The sequence below is a fragment of the Urocitellus parryii genome, chromosome 4 (genome assembly GCF_045843805.1).
Source record: "Urocitellus parryii isolate mUroPar1 chromosome 4, mUroPar1.hap1, whole genome shotgun sequence".
NCBI classification, from domain to species: Eukaryota; Metazoa; Chordata; class Mammalia; order Rodentia; family Sciuridae; genus Urocitellus; species Urocitellus parryii.
The window spans coordinates 88,586,966-88,602,862 of NC_135534.1; the positions used below are offsets into that span (position 1 = coordinate 88,586,966).

General features: G+C 33.3%; 1 protein-coding gene across 1 annotated transcript in view; it reads left to right on the forward strand.

Annotated features, from left to right (window-relative positions):
- Cntn5 (contactin 5) overlaps positions 1 to 15,897 on the forward strand; it is a 663,533-nt gene that overhangs the window by 165,199 nt on the left and 482,437 nt on the right. The window contains exon 2 of the mRNA XM_077797318.1: positions 4,604 to 4,825. Coding sequence (XP_077653444.1) covers positions 4,604 to 4,825 — 222 coding nt within the window. The remainder of the gene's footprint in view (positions 1 to 4,603; positions 4,826 to 15,897) is intronic.

The window sequence follows — 15,897 nt, forward strand, 5'->3', positions numbered from 1 at the left end:
TTTTAATGTTGAAAAGAAATGTGGAGTGGTACAAGAAACACTGCTTGGAATAGACTCAAGGGTGAATGGAAGGAGAGGAATTGAATGCATTGACCATACACATCTCTTTACCAGGAGAATTGCTGCAAAGGAAAATAGGCAGAAGGAATGATGAAGTCAATAATTTCCTTAAGAAAAAGTTAAAGCAATGTTTATATTGTTATGGGAACAATCTAGCAGAAATAAAAATTGATGTTAAAGAAATAGGAATTTTCTGAATTCCTCTATTTTCAGGAGTAGTAAAGTGGGATGGAATAGGTTCAATGCACATGCATAGACAGGTTGTTCTTTAATAGATGCTCAGTTCTTTATTTGACACACAATAGTGAAAACAAGGCAAATTGTACATGTATACCTACAGATGGTAGGCATGTATGAGGGACTCTCTGTTCTGATTGCTTCTATTTTCTCAATGGAGAAGATCAAGAAGGTAGGCATGTGAGGAGATGATGAGATGTAAATTTTTTATACTGAATGCATGAAAGTAAATAGACTCCAGAAATGCAGTAGCACTTGTGAGTAGAAGCTCACAGGGGACTTTGAGGTTAATGGTAATGAACTAATATCTTTAAGCATGACACTGTGTTCTCTAGCTACAGACTATGTCCATAGTTGGAATTAAATTAGTAGGAAGATTTTTAGCCTTTGAAAACAAGGTAGGGTGAAAAGTAAAGGTATTTTGGTTTCAAGTGAATGACCTCCAACCCGGAAGTTACTAAGGAGAGGAGAATATGGGGGTGTGAAAAGGCATTATGATCAATAGGTCGTAGGTCTCAAAGTAGTTGCTATCATAGATAGTATTGTTAAAAACAGTGCAGGAGCGGGAGGTAGAAAGAGACTGTACAATAAGATCAACAGAAATGCAAATTCTTGAATTTAAAACTAGGAAGGAGGTGCAGTTATTTTTCACTCTTAACAGATGCCTGCATTTGTTGAGTTAATGTATCCCAAAGTTGAAGGCTAAGCAAAGTTCTAATTGAAACATACTTTCCCATTTATTTATGCTAATATATCTATTTTATAGATCTCAGGATCCTAGAACCTGAGCGAGGAATAGGGGAACTAGAGATGTCATAGTAAAAACTGATTAAACATATTTCTGAGAAATGGTGTGGTGAGTTTGAATGATTGTCCAGGGCACTCAGACCATGAGACTGAAAGAAACCACAGGATAAGGCCTGGGCCTGAATGTAAATAAAATGGATATGGCAGTGTGGAGGTTCATACTCTCTCCAGAGCTTATAAAGTCCCCTTCACCCCTTGGCTCTAACCTCACTGCACATCTTCCCCACACTGTGTGGAGCAGGCTGTGCTCTGCTGTGCATTCTCTCTCTGCAGGTTTAGCCTCTGCACTTGGTCTCTGCCCTATCGGCTATTTCCTTATCCGTGTCAAAAGACTCACTTTCTTTTTCTTCAGTGACACTCTGCTTTCCTTCTTTCCTGTCCAGGTTCAACTTTAGTTTTTCTCTTAAATGTTGGTGCTCCCCTGAATTCCATTTTCATTTTTCAACACTCCATTTCTTATTTTAAATACTTCCTTGGCAAACTGACCCATCCTAATAGTTTCAGTAACCCTTTATTCAAGTACCATTTAATCATCCCTCTCCTGAGACTGAACTCACCCTTTCTTTGGCAGAATATTATAATTACAATTCCCAAGGTGTTCTTCAGGCTCTCCACCTGTCCAAACCAGAATCCATGGCTCCTCACCTCCAACATATGCCTTTTCCTGAATGCATTGCTTTCCATCTTTCAGTGGCTGGACCATGCCTAATTCTTGTCCTTTACTTTTTTTTTTTCAGTCTATGTAGTCTGTAATCTTTCTCATTTTCTTTCCATACATACTACCATCTTCCTATTCTTATTAATCTTTGCTTATCTTATAGCTTTAGGCCCTTGAATAGTGTTTCTGCACTGTGTCCTATTACAATATGGCACTACAGCCAGAATGGACTCTGAAACTTTTGCCATTCCCCTTTCAGAGCTAGACCATATTAGCATGATACTTAAAGCATTTTCATCATTTGGTCTTGCTTAATTATCCAGCCTTCCCACTTCGCCCAATTTACTCCCTCATATTCTGGGCTCCTATTTTAGTTCACTAAGCATGTCATGATGCCTTTCCTTTACAGGTGTCCATAAATTTTCTTTCCTTTGGCTGGAATACCTTTCTTCTCTGCTGTGGGCTTTTCTTAGCTAATTGATAATGGGCTCTCAGGACTCTGTTTAGATAGAATTTCCTCTGGAAAGCATTTTCTGATGGTCATCCACTGAATGAGAGGAATCCTTACCCATATCAGAGAGAGCCCATAGGTCCTTAAATCATTTTTCTATTACAGTAGATTATAATTGCTCTATATATGACTTTCATTTCCACTGGATTAAAACTTCTTGAAGATGGAGGCAATATATTATTCACCTTTGTGTCCCTAGTATTTGACACATGATTAATTCTCACTACATGTTTGTTGAATGCACAAATGAATGAATTGCCAGATTTCTAGTAACAGCTTTAGGATCCCATTAATTGATAGAAAAGCAATCACTGTTGCAACAGATGCAACTGATTACATAACAAATGAAGCCCTAGTGTGGAGCACACAGCCAAACTGCCAGTTGGCTCATCTCTATTGACACAAATGGCATAAATCAATTTCTGTACCTCTTGGAGAGTGAACCTAAAGCTGTTATTATACATAATTACAACCATGGTAATGATTCTAGCCTTTTTAATCTTCATTATGGTCCTCTGGTTTTCTATGAATTATCCCTTTTTAGCTTTAAGAACTATAAAAAATAACCTCATATTATTTTAATTTTAACACTAGCCTGGCATGGTTCTTTTTCTCTTCTCTATTTTATAAATGATCAGAGCAAGCAGTTAAAATACTAAGTAGCAGACTGCTCTAGAAATAAGTAGGTTCAGAAAGTACAACTACAAACCACTTTAAAGGAAAACTCATTCTCTTTTCATTACCTTACACCTCTAGGTGCCAAAAATTGCATTTAATTCCAAGTTTTAAAGGAGATTTTATGTCTACCCATAATCTATTCTCACATAGCTTGCCCAGGAGAAGTTAGCTCTTTTCAGTTAAAATTGATCCACCTTTCACCAGGCTTGTGCTTGAACAGCAAAGACTAAAGGACATGAATCTCTTAACAACTCCTGATGGTCTTGAACTACACATATCATACACATTTTAAGTGTGGAAAACATCTAAAAATATACTTCATAGAGTTTCAGAGAACTCGTATTTACAATTTCACAGTGCAGAGGATGTTAAACTTAATTTGATGCTTAACACCTAACCTGTTATTTTCAAATCACAGAAATGTTTCTAGCATTCCAAAATATCTTTATGAAGAAGTGTAATGATTCTAAGTAATTTTAATTATGAGAAAGCTTACTGAAAAAAAAAATTGCTTGTATCTTACACTAAGTTAGCAATCACTAAGGTCAAATGTCAGATACCTTCAACAAAATTGAATGATTGCTAATAGGATTTCTATGACCAGCAAATTGTCTGGTTGAATTGATATTAGACATAGAAAAAAAATCCCTCTCCTAATTGCTCTTTAATATTATAATTTCTATGTTTTTTTTTAATTAATTTATGCACCTAACTTATCTTCCCTGTGAACAAGAAGTAAATTAGTACAATCTATTCCAGGCACTATGCACACCTTTTCTAAGCAAATACTTTGGTAATTATATTACAGACAAAATATTCTCAGTAATCAATAAAAGTGGGAGCTTTATAATAATATGCCACTTGATAGTAGTAAGCTTTATAAATTATACAACAAAACATACAAAAGAAATTACATTCAAATTCTTTTAATGTCCCATAGTTATTTTGCTTTTCTAGTTAAAAGTTATAATTTTAAGGTTATTCTAAACTTTTGTGCTCCCTTAGATATATTTCCTAGGAAATTATAATTTATAGGTGATGCAGACCCAATATATTTAAAGAACAGAAGTGAGATTATTTTTTCTTCCTTCCCCTTATTGTTTTAAATACCTTTATCTTATTTATTTATTTTTATGTGGTGCTGAGAATCGAATCCAGGGCCTCACACATGCTAGGCAAATACTCTACCACTGAGCCACAACTCTAGCCCCCTTTCCCCGTAACCCTATTTTTAACAATAAAAAGAATCTGATCTAATGTATGTGGGATGAATATTGTTTCAGAGTTTTTAATGAAATATTAAGGCAAATGTATAAGGCTGATTCTCAAACATTTCTGACTAGGAAAGTAGAAGGCTTGAAGTTTTGCATGCCCTTGTTCCTTCCTTTCTTGTCTTCTTTCTTTTGCTTCCCTCCATCACTATGTTTCTTTATTTGCTTTTTTCCCCTTAATATCTTTTTTTTTCTTATAAAGTCCAATATTACAATCAGTAGGACTTTCATAAATGTTTTTTATTCACACTGTAGTATGAATTTGTTTGCAGCTCAAAGGAAGATTTTTAACCATATCTGTGTAGAAACAAATTTTATTTTTTTAAAAATAAATAAACAGTCTCCTTAGAACTCACTTTTTATTATTGTTTTGTTTTACAGAGTATTCTGAAGCTCCTCCTGGTCTCCCTACTTCACAAGCAGCTTTGCTAAGAATTAAGAAGAGCTCATCCTCATCTCTCTTTGGTTCCAAGGCCAGACAGCAATACAGCAGCCCTTCCTTGGGAACACTGAGTGTCTCTTCGCCCAGCTGGCGAGGGGCAGCTCAACACTATTATTCTCCCATCAGTCTTTATCATTCCTCAGATGCCTTCAAACAAGATGGTAAGTGTCAAAGAAAAACTGCAAACATGGAGTTAAACAGGCCAGGAATATTTTATTTAAGACTATAGGAATAGGGGTAAAGATGGCTACAATAGAAGAGACTGAACTTTTCTGTGCTATGACTAAAGGCAGTAGAGTTTCTAAGAGGTATGATGAACTGGAGGAAAATTAGAAGAGTTTAGAGGTGAACTTGGTCAGCCAGATTAGGCTATCTGTGTTTACTGGTGCTTTTTTAAATTGATTTTTTAAAATAAATGACAGCAGAATGCATTACAATTCTTATAACACATATAAATCACAATTTTTCATATTTCTGGATATATATAAAGTATGTTGACATCAATTTGTGTCTTCATACATGTACTTTGGATAATGATGTCTATCACATTCCACCATCCTTGCTAATCCCCTGATGTCTCCCTTTCCCTGCCATCCCTCTGCCCTATCTAGAATTCATTTATTCCTCCCATGCTCCCCCTCCCTACCCAACTATGAGTCAGCCTCCTTATATCAGAGAAAACATTCTGCATCTGTTTTGGGGGGATTGACTAACTTCATTTAGCATTATCTTCTCCAAAGTCATTCATTTACCTGCAAATGCCATGATTTTATTCACTTTTATTGCTGAGTAAAATTCCATTGTGTTTATATGCCACATTTTTTTTATCCATTCATCCACTGAAGGGCATCTAGGTTGGTTCCACAGTTTAGCTATTGTGAATTGTGCTGCTATAAACATTGATGTGGCTGTGTCCTGTAGTATGCTGTTTTTAAGTCTTTGGGGCATATAAGGAGAGGGATAGTTTGGTCAAATGGTGGTTCCATTCCCAGATTTCCAAGGAATCTCCGTACTGCTTTCCATATTGGCTGCACCAATTTGCAGACCCACCAGCAATGTATGAGTATACCTTTTTTCCCCACATCCTCGCCAGCACTTATTGTTGTTTATCTTCATAATAGCTGCCATTCTGACTGGACTGAGATGATATCTTAGAGTAGTTTTGATTTGTAATTCTCTAATTGATAGAGATGATGAACATTTTTTCATATATTTGTTGATTGATTGTATATTCTCTTCTGAGAAGTGTTCGTTCAGGTCCTTGGCCCATTTGTTGATTGGGTTATTTGGTTTTTTTTTTTTTTTTTTTTTTTTTTGGTGTTTAGCTTTTTGAGCTCTTTATATACCATAGAGATTAGTGCTCTATCTGATGTGTGAGGGGTAAAAATTTGCTCCCAGGATGTAGGCTTTCTATTTACCTCACAGATTGTTTCTTTTGCTGAGAAGAAACGATTTAGTTTGATTTCATCCCATTTATTGATCCTTGGTTTTAATTCTTGTGCTATAGGAGTCTTAATAAGGAAGTTGGGGCCTAATACCACATGATGAAGATTTGGGCCTACCTTTTCTTCTATTAGATGCAGAGTCTCTGAGTTAGGTCCTTGATCCACTTTGAATTGAGTTTTGTGCATTGTGAGAGATAGGGGTTTAATTTCATTTTGTTGCATATGGATTTCTAGTTTTTCCAGCACCATTTGTTGAAGAGGCTATCTTTTCTCCAATGCATGTTTTTGGCACCTTTGTCTAATATAAGATAATTGTAGTTTTGTGGGTTAGTCTCTGTGTCCTCTATTTTGTACCTTGGTCTAACAGTCTATTTTGGTGCCAAAACCATGCTGCTTTTGTTACTATTGCTCTGTAGTATAGTTTAAGGTCTGGTATAGTGAGGCCAACCTGCTTCACTCTTCCTGCTAAAAATTGCTTTAGCTATTCTGGCTCTTTTATTTTTCCAGATGAATTTCATAATTGCTTTTTCTATTTCTGTGAGGAATGCCATTGGGATTTTTATCGGAATTGTATTAAGTCTGTATAGTGCTTTTGGTAGAATAGTCATTTTGATAATGTTAATTCTGCCTATCCAAGAGCTAGGTAGATCTTTCTTCTTTGATTTCTTTCTTTAGGATCCTTTCATTTACACTGTATAGATCTGTCACCTCTTTTGTTGATTTCCAATTATCTTATTTTTTTTTTAGGTTATTGTAAATGGGGTAGTAGTCCTCATTTCCTTCTGAGAGAATTTGTCATTGATATACAGAAATACCTTTGATTTAGGGTATTGATTTTATATCCTGCTACTTCGTATCATCATCAAATAGTGCTAATTTAAACTTCTTTTCCTATACATATCCCTTTAATTTCTTTCGTGTAATTGCTCTGGCCAGTCTTTCAAAAACTATGTTGAAGTTCAACTCCTACCCTCTCACAGAGATTGTGACCCTATAATTCTCAATGACTGCACTTCAAATGGATAGCTCTCAGGTCATTGAGACAGACATTGCTGGTTTGCAAAAAAGGCAGAGATCGGGAGATGATTTATGTATCAAAGGAACTGAGAATGAGATTGCAATTTTAAATTTGTAAAAATTAATGTTTTAAAATAAAAACACATTCAACAGACTATAATAAGGAAAAAACTGAAATTGATCAAGAAGAGGAAACTACTGTTAAGGCCAAACTGGTCATAAATATCTCTTCAATTCTAAATTTCTCTCACATATTTTAATGCATTTAATTATTATTTAATTATACTCAATACCAATCATGATTTAGGATTAAGACTAAATATTATATATTTTTATAAATAAAAATATATTTTTGAATGGCAATTTAGCAATGAATATCAATAACCTTAAAATAGAAGTGTGATATAATCCAATGGTTTTATTTCTAGGTGTATATTCTGTACAAAGAAATAATAAACAGGGCACACTCAGGTATATGTATATATTTAGCATTATTTATGAGTGTTAAATAATAAACAATGTCCAACACTAAGATATGGGTTAATTTAAGGACTACTCTGTAGCTGTTAATATTAAACTCTGAAAAATATTTTCTAGATTTTCTCTAACCCTGTCATTATTGAACATACAGGAAAACAAAATAGGTATTAGGTTAATTAATAGCCATGGGACACAATAGCCCTTCATTATCAACAGGCTCCATGCCAGTCACTTGTATAGCTTATTTCATTCAATTTCTTCAACAAGTATGTGTGGTGGTGTATATTGTTACTATATTCTACAGAAATTGAAACTTGTGGATAGGTATTTTGCACAAGTCACACTGCTAATAAATAGTATACCCAGTTTTCATTTACATGTGTACTCATTTTAATAACAGTATATGTGGGCTACATTTCAGTTATAACTGATGAAGGATTAAACATTTCAAGAAATATTTGCAAAAATTAAATTGCTTGAAGAGATTGTAATGTTGGATATTCAAATGTCAAATTGGATTGTGATGCTAGGCACAGGCAAACTCATTTCCTGTGATTATATAACTTGTTTCCAGTGGCCAATCCATAGTATTGGCATTGAAATTTTATTTATGCACAGTGTTAGCACTCTAAATATGTTTTATTTACCAAACTATATTTAAACTCAGAATAAATATTAAAATTTCCATTACTTTAAATTCAATGTTACACTCAATCAGGCAGAGATATTTGGGGATTTGTGTTCTTCGGGCATTTTTATATTATGGGATGATGTATAAGTAGAATGTATTCAGTGTTGAGAACTATGAATACTCATTTGGTATAATTTGCTACCAACTAGTATTCTACTCTTTTGTTCACTTGTTCCAATTGAAAGTTCAGGAACCTCACAATGATAAGTAAAATATAGCAAGAAAATATGAGTTAAAATATGTAACAATTAGGCAAACATATATTATGGAGCCAAGCATGAAGCTAATTCAAATTAAATGTTGAAAACACCTGCATTTATAGTAGAATATATACTTGTTATGCACGTCCCATTTTGGGTAATTAGTAGCCAAGGAATGAGATATTCTGATCAATTGTTTAATTATTTAATTATTCTGTCAATATTTGACAGTCTTCAAACAGTGAAGCAGAATTGTTATTCAATAGAAGCACAACTATTTCCTACACAGGTCAGACACAGTTTTCTGGAGGGTCCTCATTAAGCCTTTATTATTTGTTAAAATGGGCACTGACCTGAACTTTATTTATTTATTTACTCCAAGAATTAAAGCCAGGGGTGGTTAATCATTGAGCCATATCCCCAGCCCTTTTTTTTTTTTAAATATATGTTTTATTTAGAGACAGGGTTCTAGAAGGTGCTTAGGACCTTGCTAAGTTGATGAAGCTGGCTTTGAACTCAAAATCCTCCTGCTTTGGCCCCTGAGCTGCTGGGATTACAGCATGTGTCACCACCCCCAGCCTGAACATTATTTTTACTATTTAAAAAAATTTCACTTTATTTCCCCTTCAATACAGGGACATAGAACAAAAATAGAAACAACAAAAGGATGAGTTTTTCTCTAAATCTGTGCTCCTGGATCTTAAATGTACCTGCCAGTTATTCATTTGAGTATCTTAAAACATAAATCCCATTTTGAAGATCTGGAGTGGGGTCAGATTACCTCAGTTAGAAAACATCTCCTTGGTGATGCTGATGCTGCTCGTCTATACTTTGAGTAGCAAGGCCCTAGTCTGGGAACCAATTTAATATGATGTATATCTTCTGTGGATCTAGCTTAATCCACATTTTACAATATCCAGAAGAGCGGATAGTTTGAGTATTTCCCAAGTGATCTTTCCTAACTACTATTGTCTCATCTGAGTATTTGATAGATCTTGGCTAGCTGTGATTTTTAATTCTTTCTCTCTGACAAGAGTCTGACATATGGCTTTTGTCAGGTAATTCCCTTTAGCCTTGATAAAGTGTAAACCTGAGGTTGACATGCTCTTGTGAAAAATGAGAACTCTAACAGAGCTTGAATAGAAAGCCATCCCACTTATGCTCAGAGTTAAACCAAGGAGTACCACAGGTGGAACAAAGAATTTTCTGACAAATGTAAAAACCCAGTTTGAAGAGCAATTTGGTGAAGTGATTCCACTCCTGGATATGAATCCTGGTAAAACACTCCTACACATATACAGGAAAATTAAAAGTACGTTAACTGCAGTATATGTTTAAAAGTAAAAATTGGAAAACCTCAGAAGTCCTTCAGAAGGGATACAAATAAATTGTATTTTTCCCCTCAATGACAAGCTACAGCTGTGAAGTGAATAGGTTATAACTTTATGAAACAAAATGCATATACCTTAAAATATAATGGTCAATTGAAGAAGGTTATTACAAATAATTACAAATATATTATGCCATTTTTGAAACAATTAAGGGATTTTATATGTATACATGTATGTAGTTGTTTTAAAGCATGAAGTTGAAACCACAAGTGGATTCTAGAGCTTACCTCTGAGGTCAAAGGGAACATGTGAGAAGGAAAGGAGTACCAGGAGAGGAATATATAATATATATATCCACAACTTAGTGATATTTAATTTCTTAAAATCTCTGAAACAAATATGATGACACCTGTAGTAGGTACTGGCATCTACAACGGCTCCCAATGATTCCCATCTCCTGGCATTTATAATATAATGTCTCCCCGCTCTCAGAACCTTACTGTTAACTTGCTTCTGGAGAAGAGATTTTGACAAAAATAATGGGATATGACTTTCAATGTGGGGCTGCAAAAGATCCTGGCTTCTGTCTTATTCACCTTCCTTAGTCTCTGGCTTGCTCTTGCTAATGGAAGTCAGCTAATGTTGACAGAAGTTTCCACTGAGAATGGCCTCTGGACAGTCCATGAGTAATTGAGGCACTCAGTCCCACAATCCTCAAGAACTGAACCCAACCAATTATCACATGAGGGAGTTCACAGTTGGATCTGTGAAGCTATTCCAATCTTGATGTGAAGCTGTGGTCCCACTTCACCAAAGACACACATTCATAGGACCTGGTTAAACTATACCTGTTTTCTTGACCCTTGGAGATAGATGATAAACATACAGTTTTTTGTTGTTGTTTTATGGGTATCCCTCCTGTTAATCTTACCAGATCTCTACATTTTCTACAGAGAATTCTTTTCACAATTTCATATTTCCAAAGTTTCTTTCATCCATTTCATCCATTTTCATTTTCTATGTCATCTTGTGATCATCCCCACAGCTTGGTATATTTTTCTAGGCAGAAAATCCCTATATTCAACCAAGATTTATTTATTCAGGTCTTCATTATATATTCTCCTTAATATTCTATACAAAACCCGCTTTTTAGTTCTATTTATTACAATAATAGATGCCGAGAAAAATAAGGCACTTTGAGTGGAAAAGAGAAAAATCAAATCTTCCTACTATTTTACTTAATAGTTTATTATAAGTTTTATGATTTATTCATTCTATTCAAAATTGTAAAATATTTAAGATAAAAGAAATTTCATGAAAATCTCAGAATGATATATTAGTTTTATTAAATTTTAATATTTTGCCAAATATGCTTTAGTATTTTTTTTACATAGAATTTAAATTGAAAGCTCCTGAAAGCTTTGTTCAGATCATGTCTCCCCTTTTAGTCTTTTAGGAACCATTATATGAGTTTTGTTACTCACCTGAATGTAATATCATTACCATTCTTATTTAAATCTATAAAATACATGTACTGACCAATAATGTAAATTTTATTCAGTATGTCAGTCATGATCTACCTTTTCTGGATAAATATTATATCCCTGATGTTCATCTATCTTGATATTTGCAGTTCTGAGTTCCTTTTATACCCTATAAGGCACATCACTGTATGACTACTGTAATAAATATTTCTTTTTGATGAGTATTTAGATTATTTTTAATTTTCAGTTGTTGGAACATCAAATGAATGTTCTTTTGCATTTTTTGTTGACAACTATGCTATACACATTTTAGAAGTGCTATTTTTATATTAAACTACATGTATAATTGCAACTCTTTTTAATATTGTTATATTTCTTTACATATTTCTGCAAGAATGTTCCCACTTCTCTATGTTGTTAACAAGCCATAATATTTTTTCCCAATCCTTCAAATATTATGGTTTTTTTTTGGTTTTATTTTACATTTCCTTGATTAGTAAGGTTAAAATTATATTAGGTACATATCAAACATTCTGCTTCTCTCTTCTGTGTATTGCTTATTCACATATATTGTTTTTCCTATTAGAACATTTATCTTTTTACCATTATGTAGAAAATTTAAAGACCATTGGTAAAATTTAGTAAAATTCATTATAAATATCTTCTCTAAGCATTTACCTTGTCTTTTTATCATGTCAATGGATATTTTGTTCAACAGAATTTTTAATTTCCACATAATCAGAAATAGTAATATTTTCTCTTATAGTCTCTGCTTTTTGTATCTTAAGTATAAACCTTTTTTACTTTGATGTTTTATTCATTTCTTGCTTTAAATTTGGATTTTATTGTTTAGGTATTTAAATTAATTAAAGTAGTTTTGCATATAATAATAACGACAATATCATTTTTTTCTATTTTCAGAGTACTGTTTATAAACTAAGATAAAACTACTGTTTTATAAAACAACCTCTATCATGTTTTCAAAAATATTTTAAATTCTTTAATAATGAAGTTTTTTATACATATTTTGTTAGGTTTGTTACTAGATTTCATCAGTTTTCTTCTCTGAGGAAACAGTAACATAGTAAACATAGTTGTCTGTAGTCTGAATCTGTTAAATCTGGTATCTAGAATCCCATGGCTCTGTTTCTGTTGCCTGATATTTTATGTTAGCTCTTGCCCATATGGTCTTGTCCTCTATTATGTGGTAGATAGTGCATTAGAAAAATTACTTGTAAAAGAAAGTAGCTAGCTATGTGGTTAGGGAAGAAACAAAACCAAAGAAGAAAAAAAAAAGAAAAGAAAGATTTGTTTATAATAAGCCAGTGTCTCCACATTTTTTACTTTTTTAAGGAAATTTTTCAATATCCCATGCCTCTTATTGGCTAGATCCAGTTTTCTATGTTTGATTCATTTTTGTTTTAGATTTTACATATTACATGCAAATTCAATTTTTTTTGTACCTGAGATTGAACCCAGGAGTGCTTAACCACTGAGCCAAATCCTCAGCTAATTTTTAAATATTTTATTTAGAGGCAGGGTTTTGCCAAGTTGTTAAGGCTGACTTTGTAGTGGTGATCCTCCTGCCTCAGCCTCCCAAGTTTCTGGGATTACAGTGCTTGCCACCACCCAAAATAACTATTCTCTTACATATTATCATCAACTATTCTTTTATTGATTATCATTTACATACTTAGAAATTTCTCAAGTATAAGGTTATTCAATAATTTTATTTTTTCAACATGTCATATTTGCATGCCTACATACTTATTACCTTTGTTTTTATTAATTTTACCTTTTATTTTAAAAAGCTATAAAATTAATATTGAATTATATTTTCACTTTTTAGTATCTGTAGTCATGATTTCATTTCTCTGTGTTCACTTTCTTGGTGAAGCATATTCCTTAATACTGAGAATAAGACTGTCTTTGTATGTTTGAATATATCTTTATTGTGTCTTCACTCTTTTTAAAATTTATTTTAGTTGTAGATAGACACAATATCTTTATTTTAAATAGTTTTGTGATGCTGAGGATCAAACCCAGTGCCTCACTTGTGCTAGACAAGCGCTATACCACTGAGCTACAACCTCTATCTATCACTTAAGAGGCCTTTGCTCATAAGTGATAGATATTTAACAGGGTGTAAAATTTGAAGCTGACAGTTATTTTCCCTGAATACTTTAGTTATCTACTTTAACCAAGTAAGAAGTCTGTTATCAATCTAATTGTCAACCCTTTGCAAATGGACTCTCTAATGCAAGTTATTTCTTTTCTAATTCTTGGTGTTTTGCATATTTACTTTGTAGTTTCTAAAAGTAGTCTTCTTTTTTATCTTCTCAGTACTTGTGCAGCAATCTGGAAAGAAAGATAACATGTTTCTTTTCAAATGTGCAAAATTCTTCTTTTTCCTTTAAATACCACTTCTGTACTAAATATTTCATTTTTCCCCTTTATTAATTATTTTTAGCAGAGTGGGTATCTGTCATGTATATGATTTTTGCATATAAGATTTATAAAATGTTCCCCTCCATATCTTTTAAGTATCATTAAATTTCTTTAAATAATAGAACTTTAACCTTTAGAAGTTTTAATACAACTTTTAATATAACTTAAAATTTCTAAGTTGTATTACAAAGGAGAAATTTTAATCAGCTATATTTGATTTCAAAAATTGTTCCCAATTTGTCTTTATATTACTTATTTTTTACCCTTTTTATGTTTCATAATTATAATCCACTTGGTCTTATATGCCTTTTGATATCCTAATCATATTTATTTTCATGTTTTGTTTTAGGCAGGGTTTTAAAATATATTTCATCTGGAGTAAATTTATCATTCCTATGATTTTTTTTGTTTTTATTAAGTTTGATTGGCAACACTAGAATTATCTACATTGGAATTATGGTTTATTTTTCATATATCTATGGGATGGACACATTTTAACTTATTTTCTTTCTCTCTTTCTCCTCTGTGCTTACCTCTTATGTTTAACCAATTTGTGGTCACTGCCACCTGGTCCCTAGTACTTCTAGATCAGAATAAGTTTAATGGCATTTCTGAAGCACCTGCCCCCACTTGAGGATACTGAAATTCAGTAACTAAGCTCAGGAACAACTTGACTTCTTTCCTAGTCAGGAAGCTTTTTCAGCCTACTTTCATCTTCCCAAGTATACACTATTTAATGTAACCGTAGCCTCATGTGTTTGGTTTTTGATATGGACACAGCCACAGAAAGCACATTGAAATCTATTATAGTTGTCATGTCAGAGGTATGCACATGATTCTGTAAGAGCATAGAAGAGGGTCATCAAATATAACCTGTTTGTCCTGAGAACAAGACTGTGGTATAGTTGTTAAGTGTGAATATATGTTTATTTTGTCTTCACTCTTTTAAAAAAAAATGTAGTTGTAGATGGACACAATTCCTTTATTCTATTTATTTTTATGAGGTGCTGAGGATTGAATCGAGTGCCTCACATGTGCTAGGCAAGTTCTATACCACTGAGCTACAACCTTGGTCCCTTGCCTTCACTCTTAAGTGATAGATATTTAACAGGGTGTAAAATTTGAAGTTGACAGTTATTTTACCTGAGAATATTTTCTCTCAGGAGAAACTACACTGAGAAAGTGATAGTGGATCTAAAATATTAGATGTAGAAGTACATTCCAGATAGAACCAATAATATGTTCAAAGACATAGTGCCCAGCAAGAACACAATTCCTTATATTTAGGGAACTGTCCAAAATGTGCTTGTAGCAAAGTGTTAATGACTGTCATGAAAATATAGAGTTATACTCATTAAAGAGTATAACATTTTTATCCAGGTTAACAGAAAGTCCCCATTAAGCCATGGAATACTTTCACCAGTAATTGCCTGAGAGACCTCTGAACATTAGACTTAAAATAATAATAATCACAATCACTTCCATGGCAAGAGAGAAGTAAAAACTGTCAGTAGGAGGCTATCACACTTAGAAAAAATATAATTGCCTGAGAGAAACCCGGAGTAATTGGGATAAAGAGAAGATAATCTGTCTCCCTTGTATACTATTGGAGACTCTCCATATGGTTTTATTTGGTCAAGGCAGAAAGTGTATGCATTGGTTCTTCTAAGTGTTTTTAGAAGTGATTCTTATAATTGTATCAGACATGATAATCTGATATTTTTTCCTAGATTATATTGCTAATATGCTTAGGTCACATTATAAGAATCAGCTAGGCAGGACCATAAATTAAAGCAAACTGGCAGGTAGAGTTGGCTGGGACCTGGCATTAGACATAATCTTTGTGAAAATGAGCACAGAGATAGGTTTTAAAGAGGATTTAAGTCTGAAATGGCAGGTTTAGAATCCAGAGAGATAAGATAATGTCAGGTCATGATCTGAGAAAACAATTAAAAACAATATCATCCCACTTCAAGAAGCAAGGCTTTTCTAGGCAACCTGGCTATAGGAATCTCAGAATAGTTGACATTTAAAATGTTTTTGCAGGAAGGGAATTAGAATCCAGGAATCCTATCAATAAGTGAAAGAAATTTCAAAAGGAATCAAAGCCAGATACTAACTTGATCCTAGCACAAGC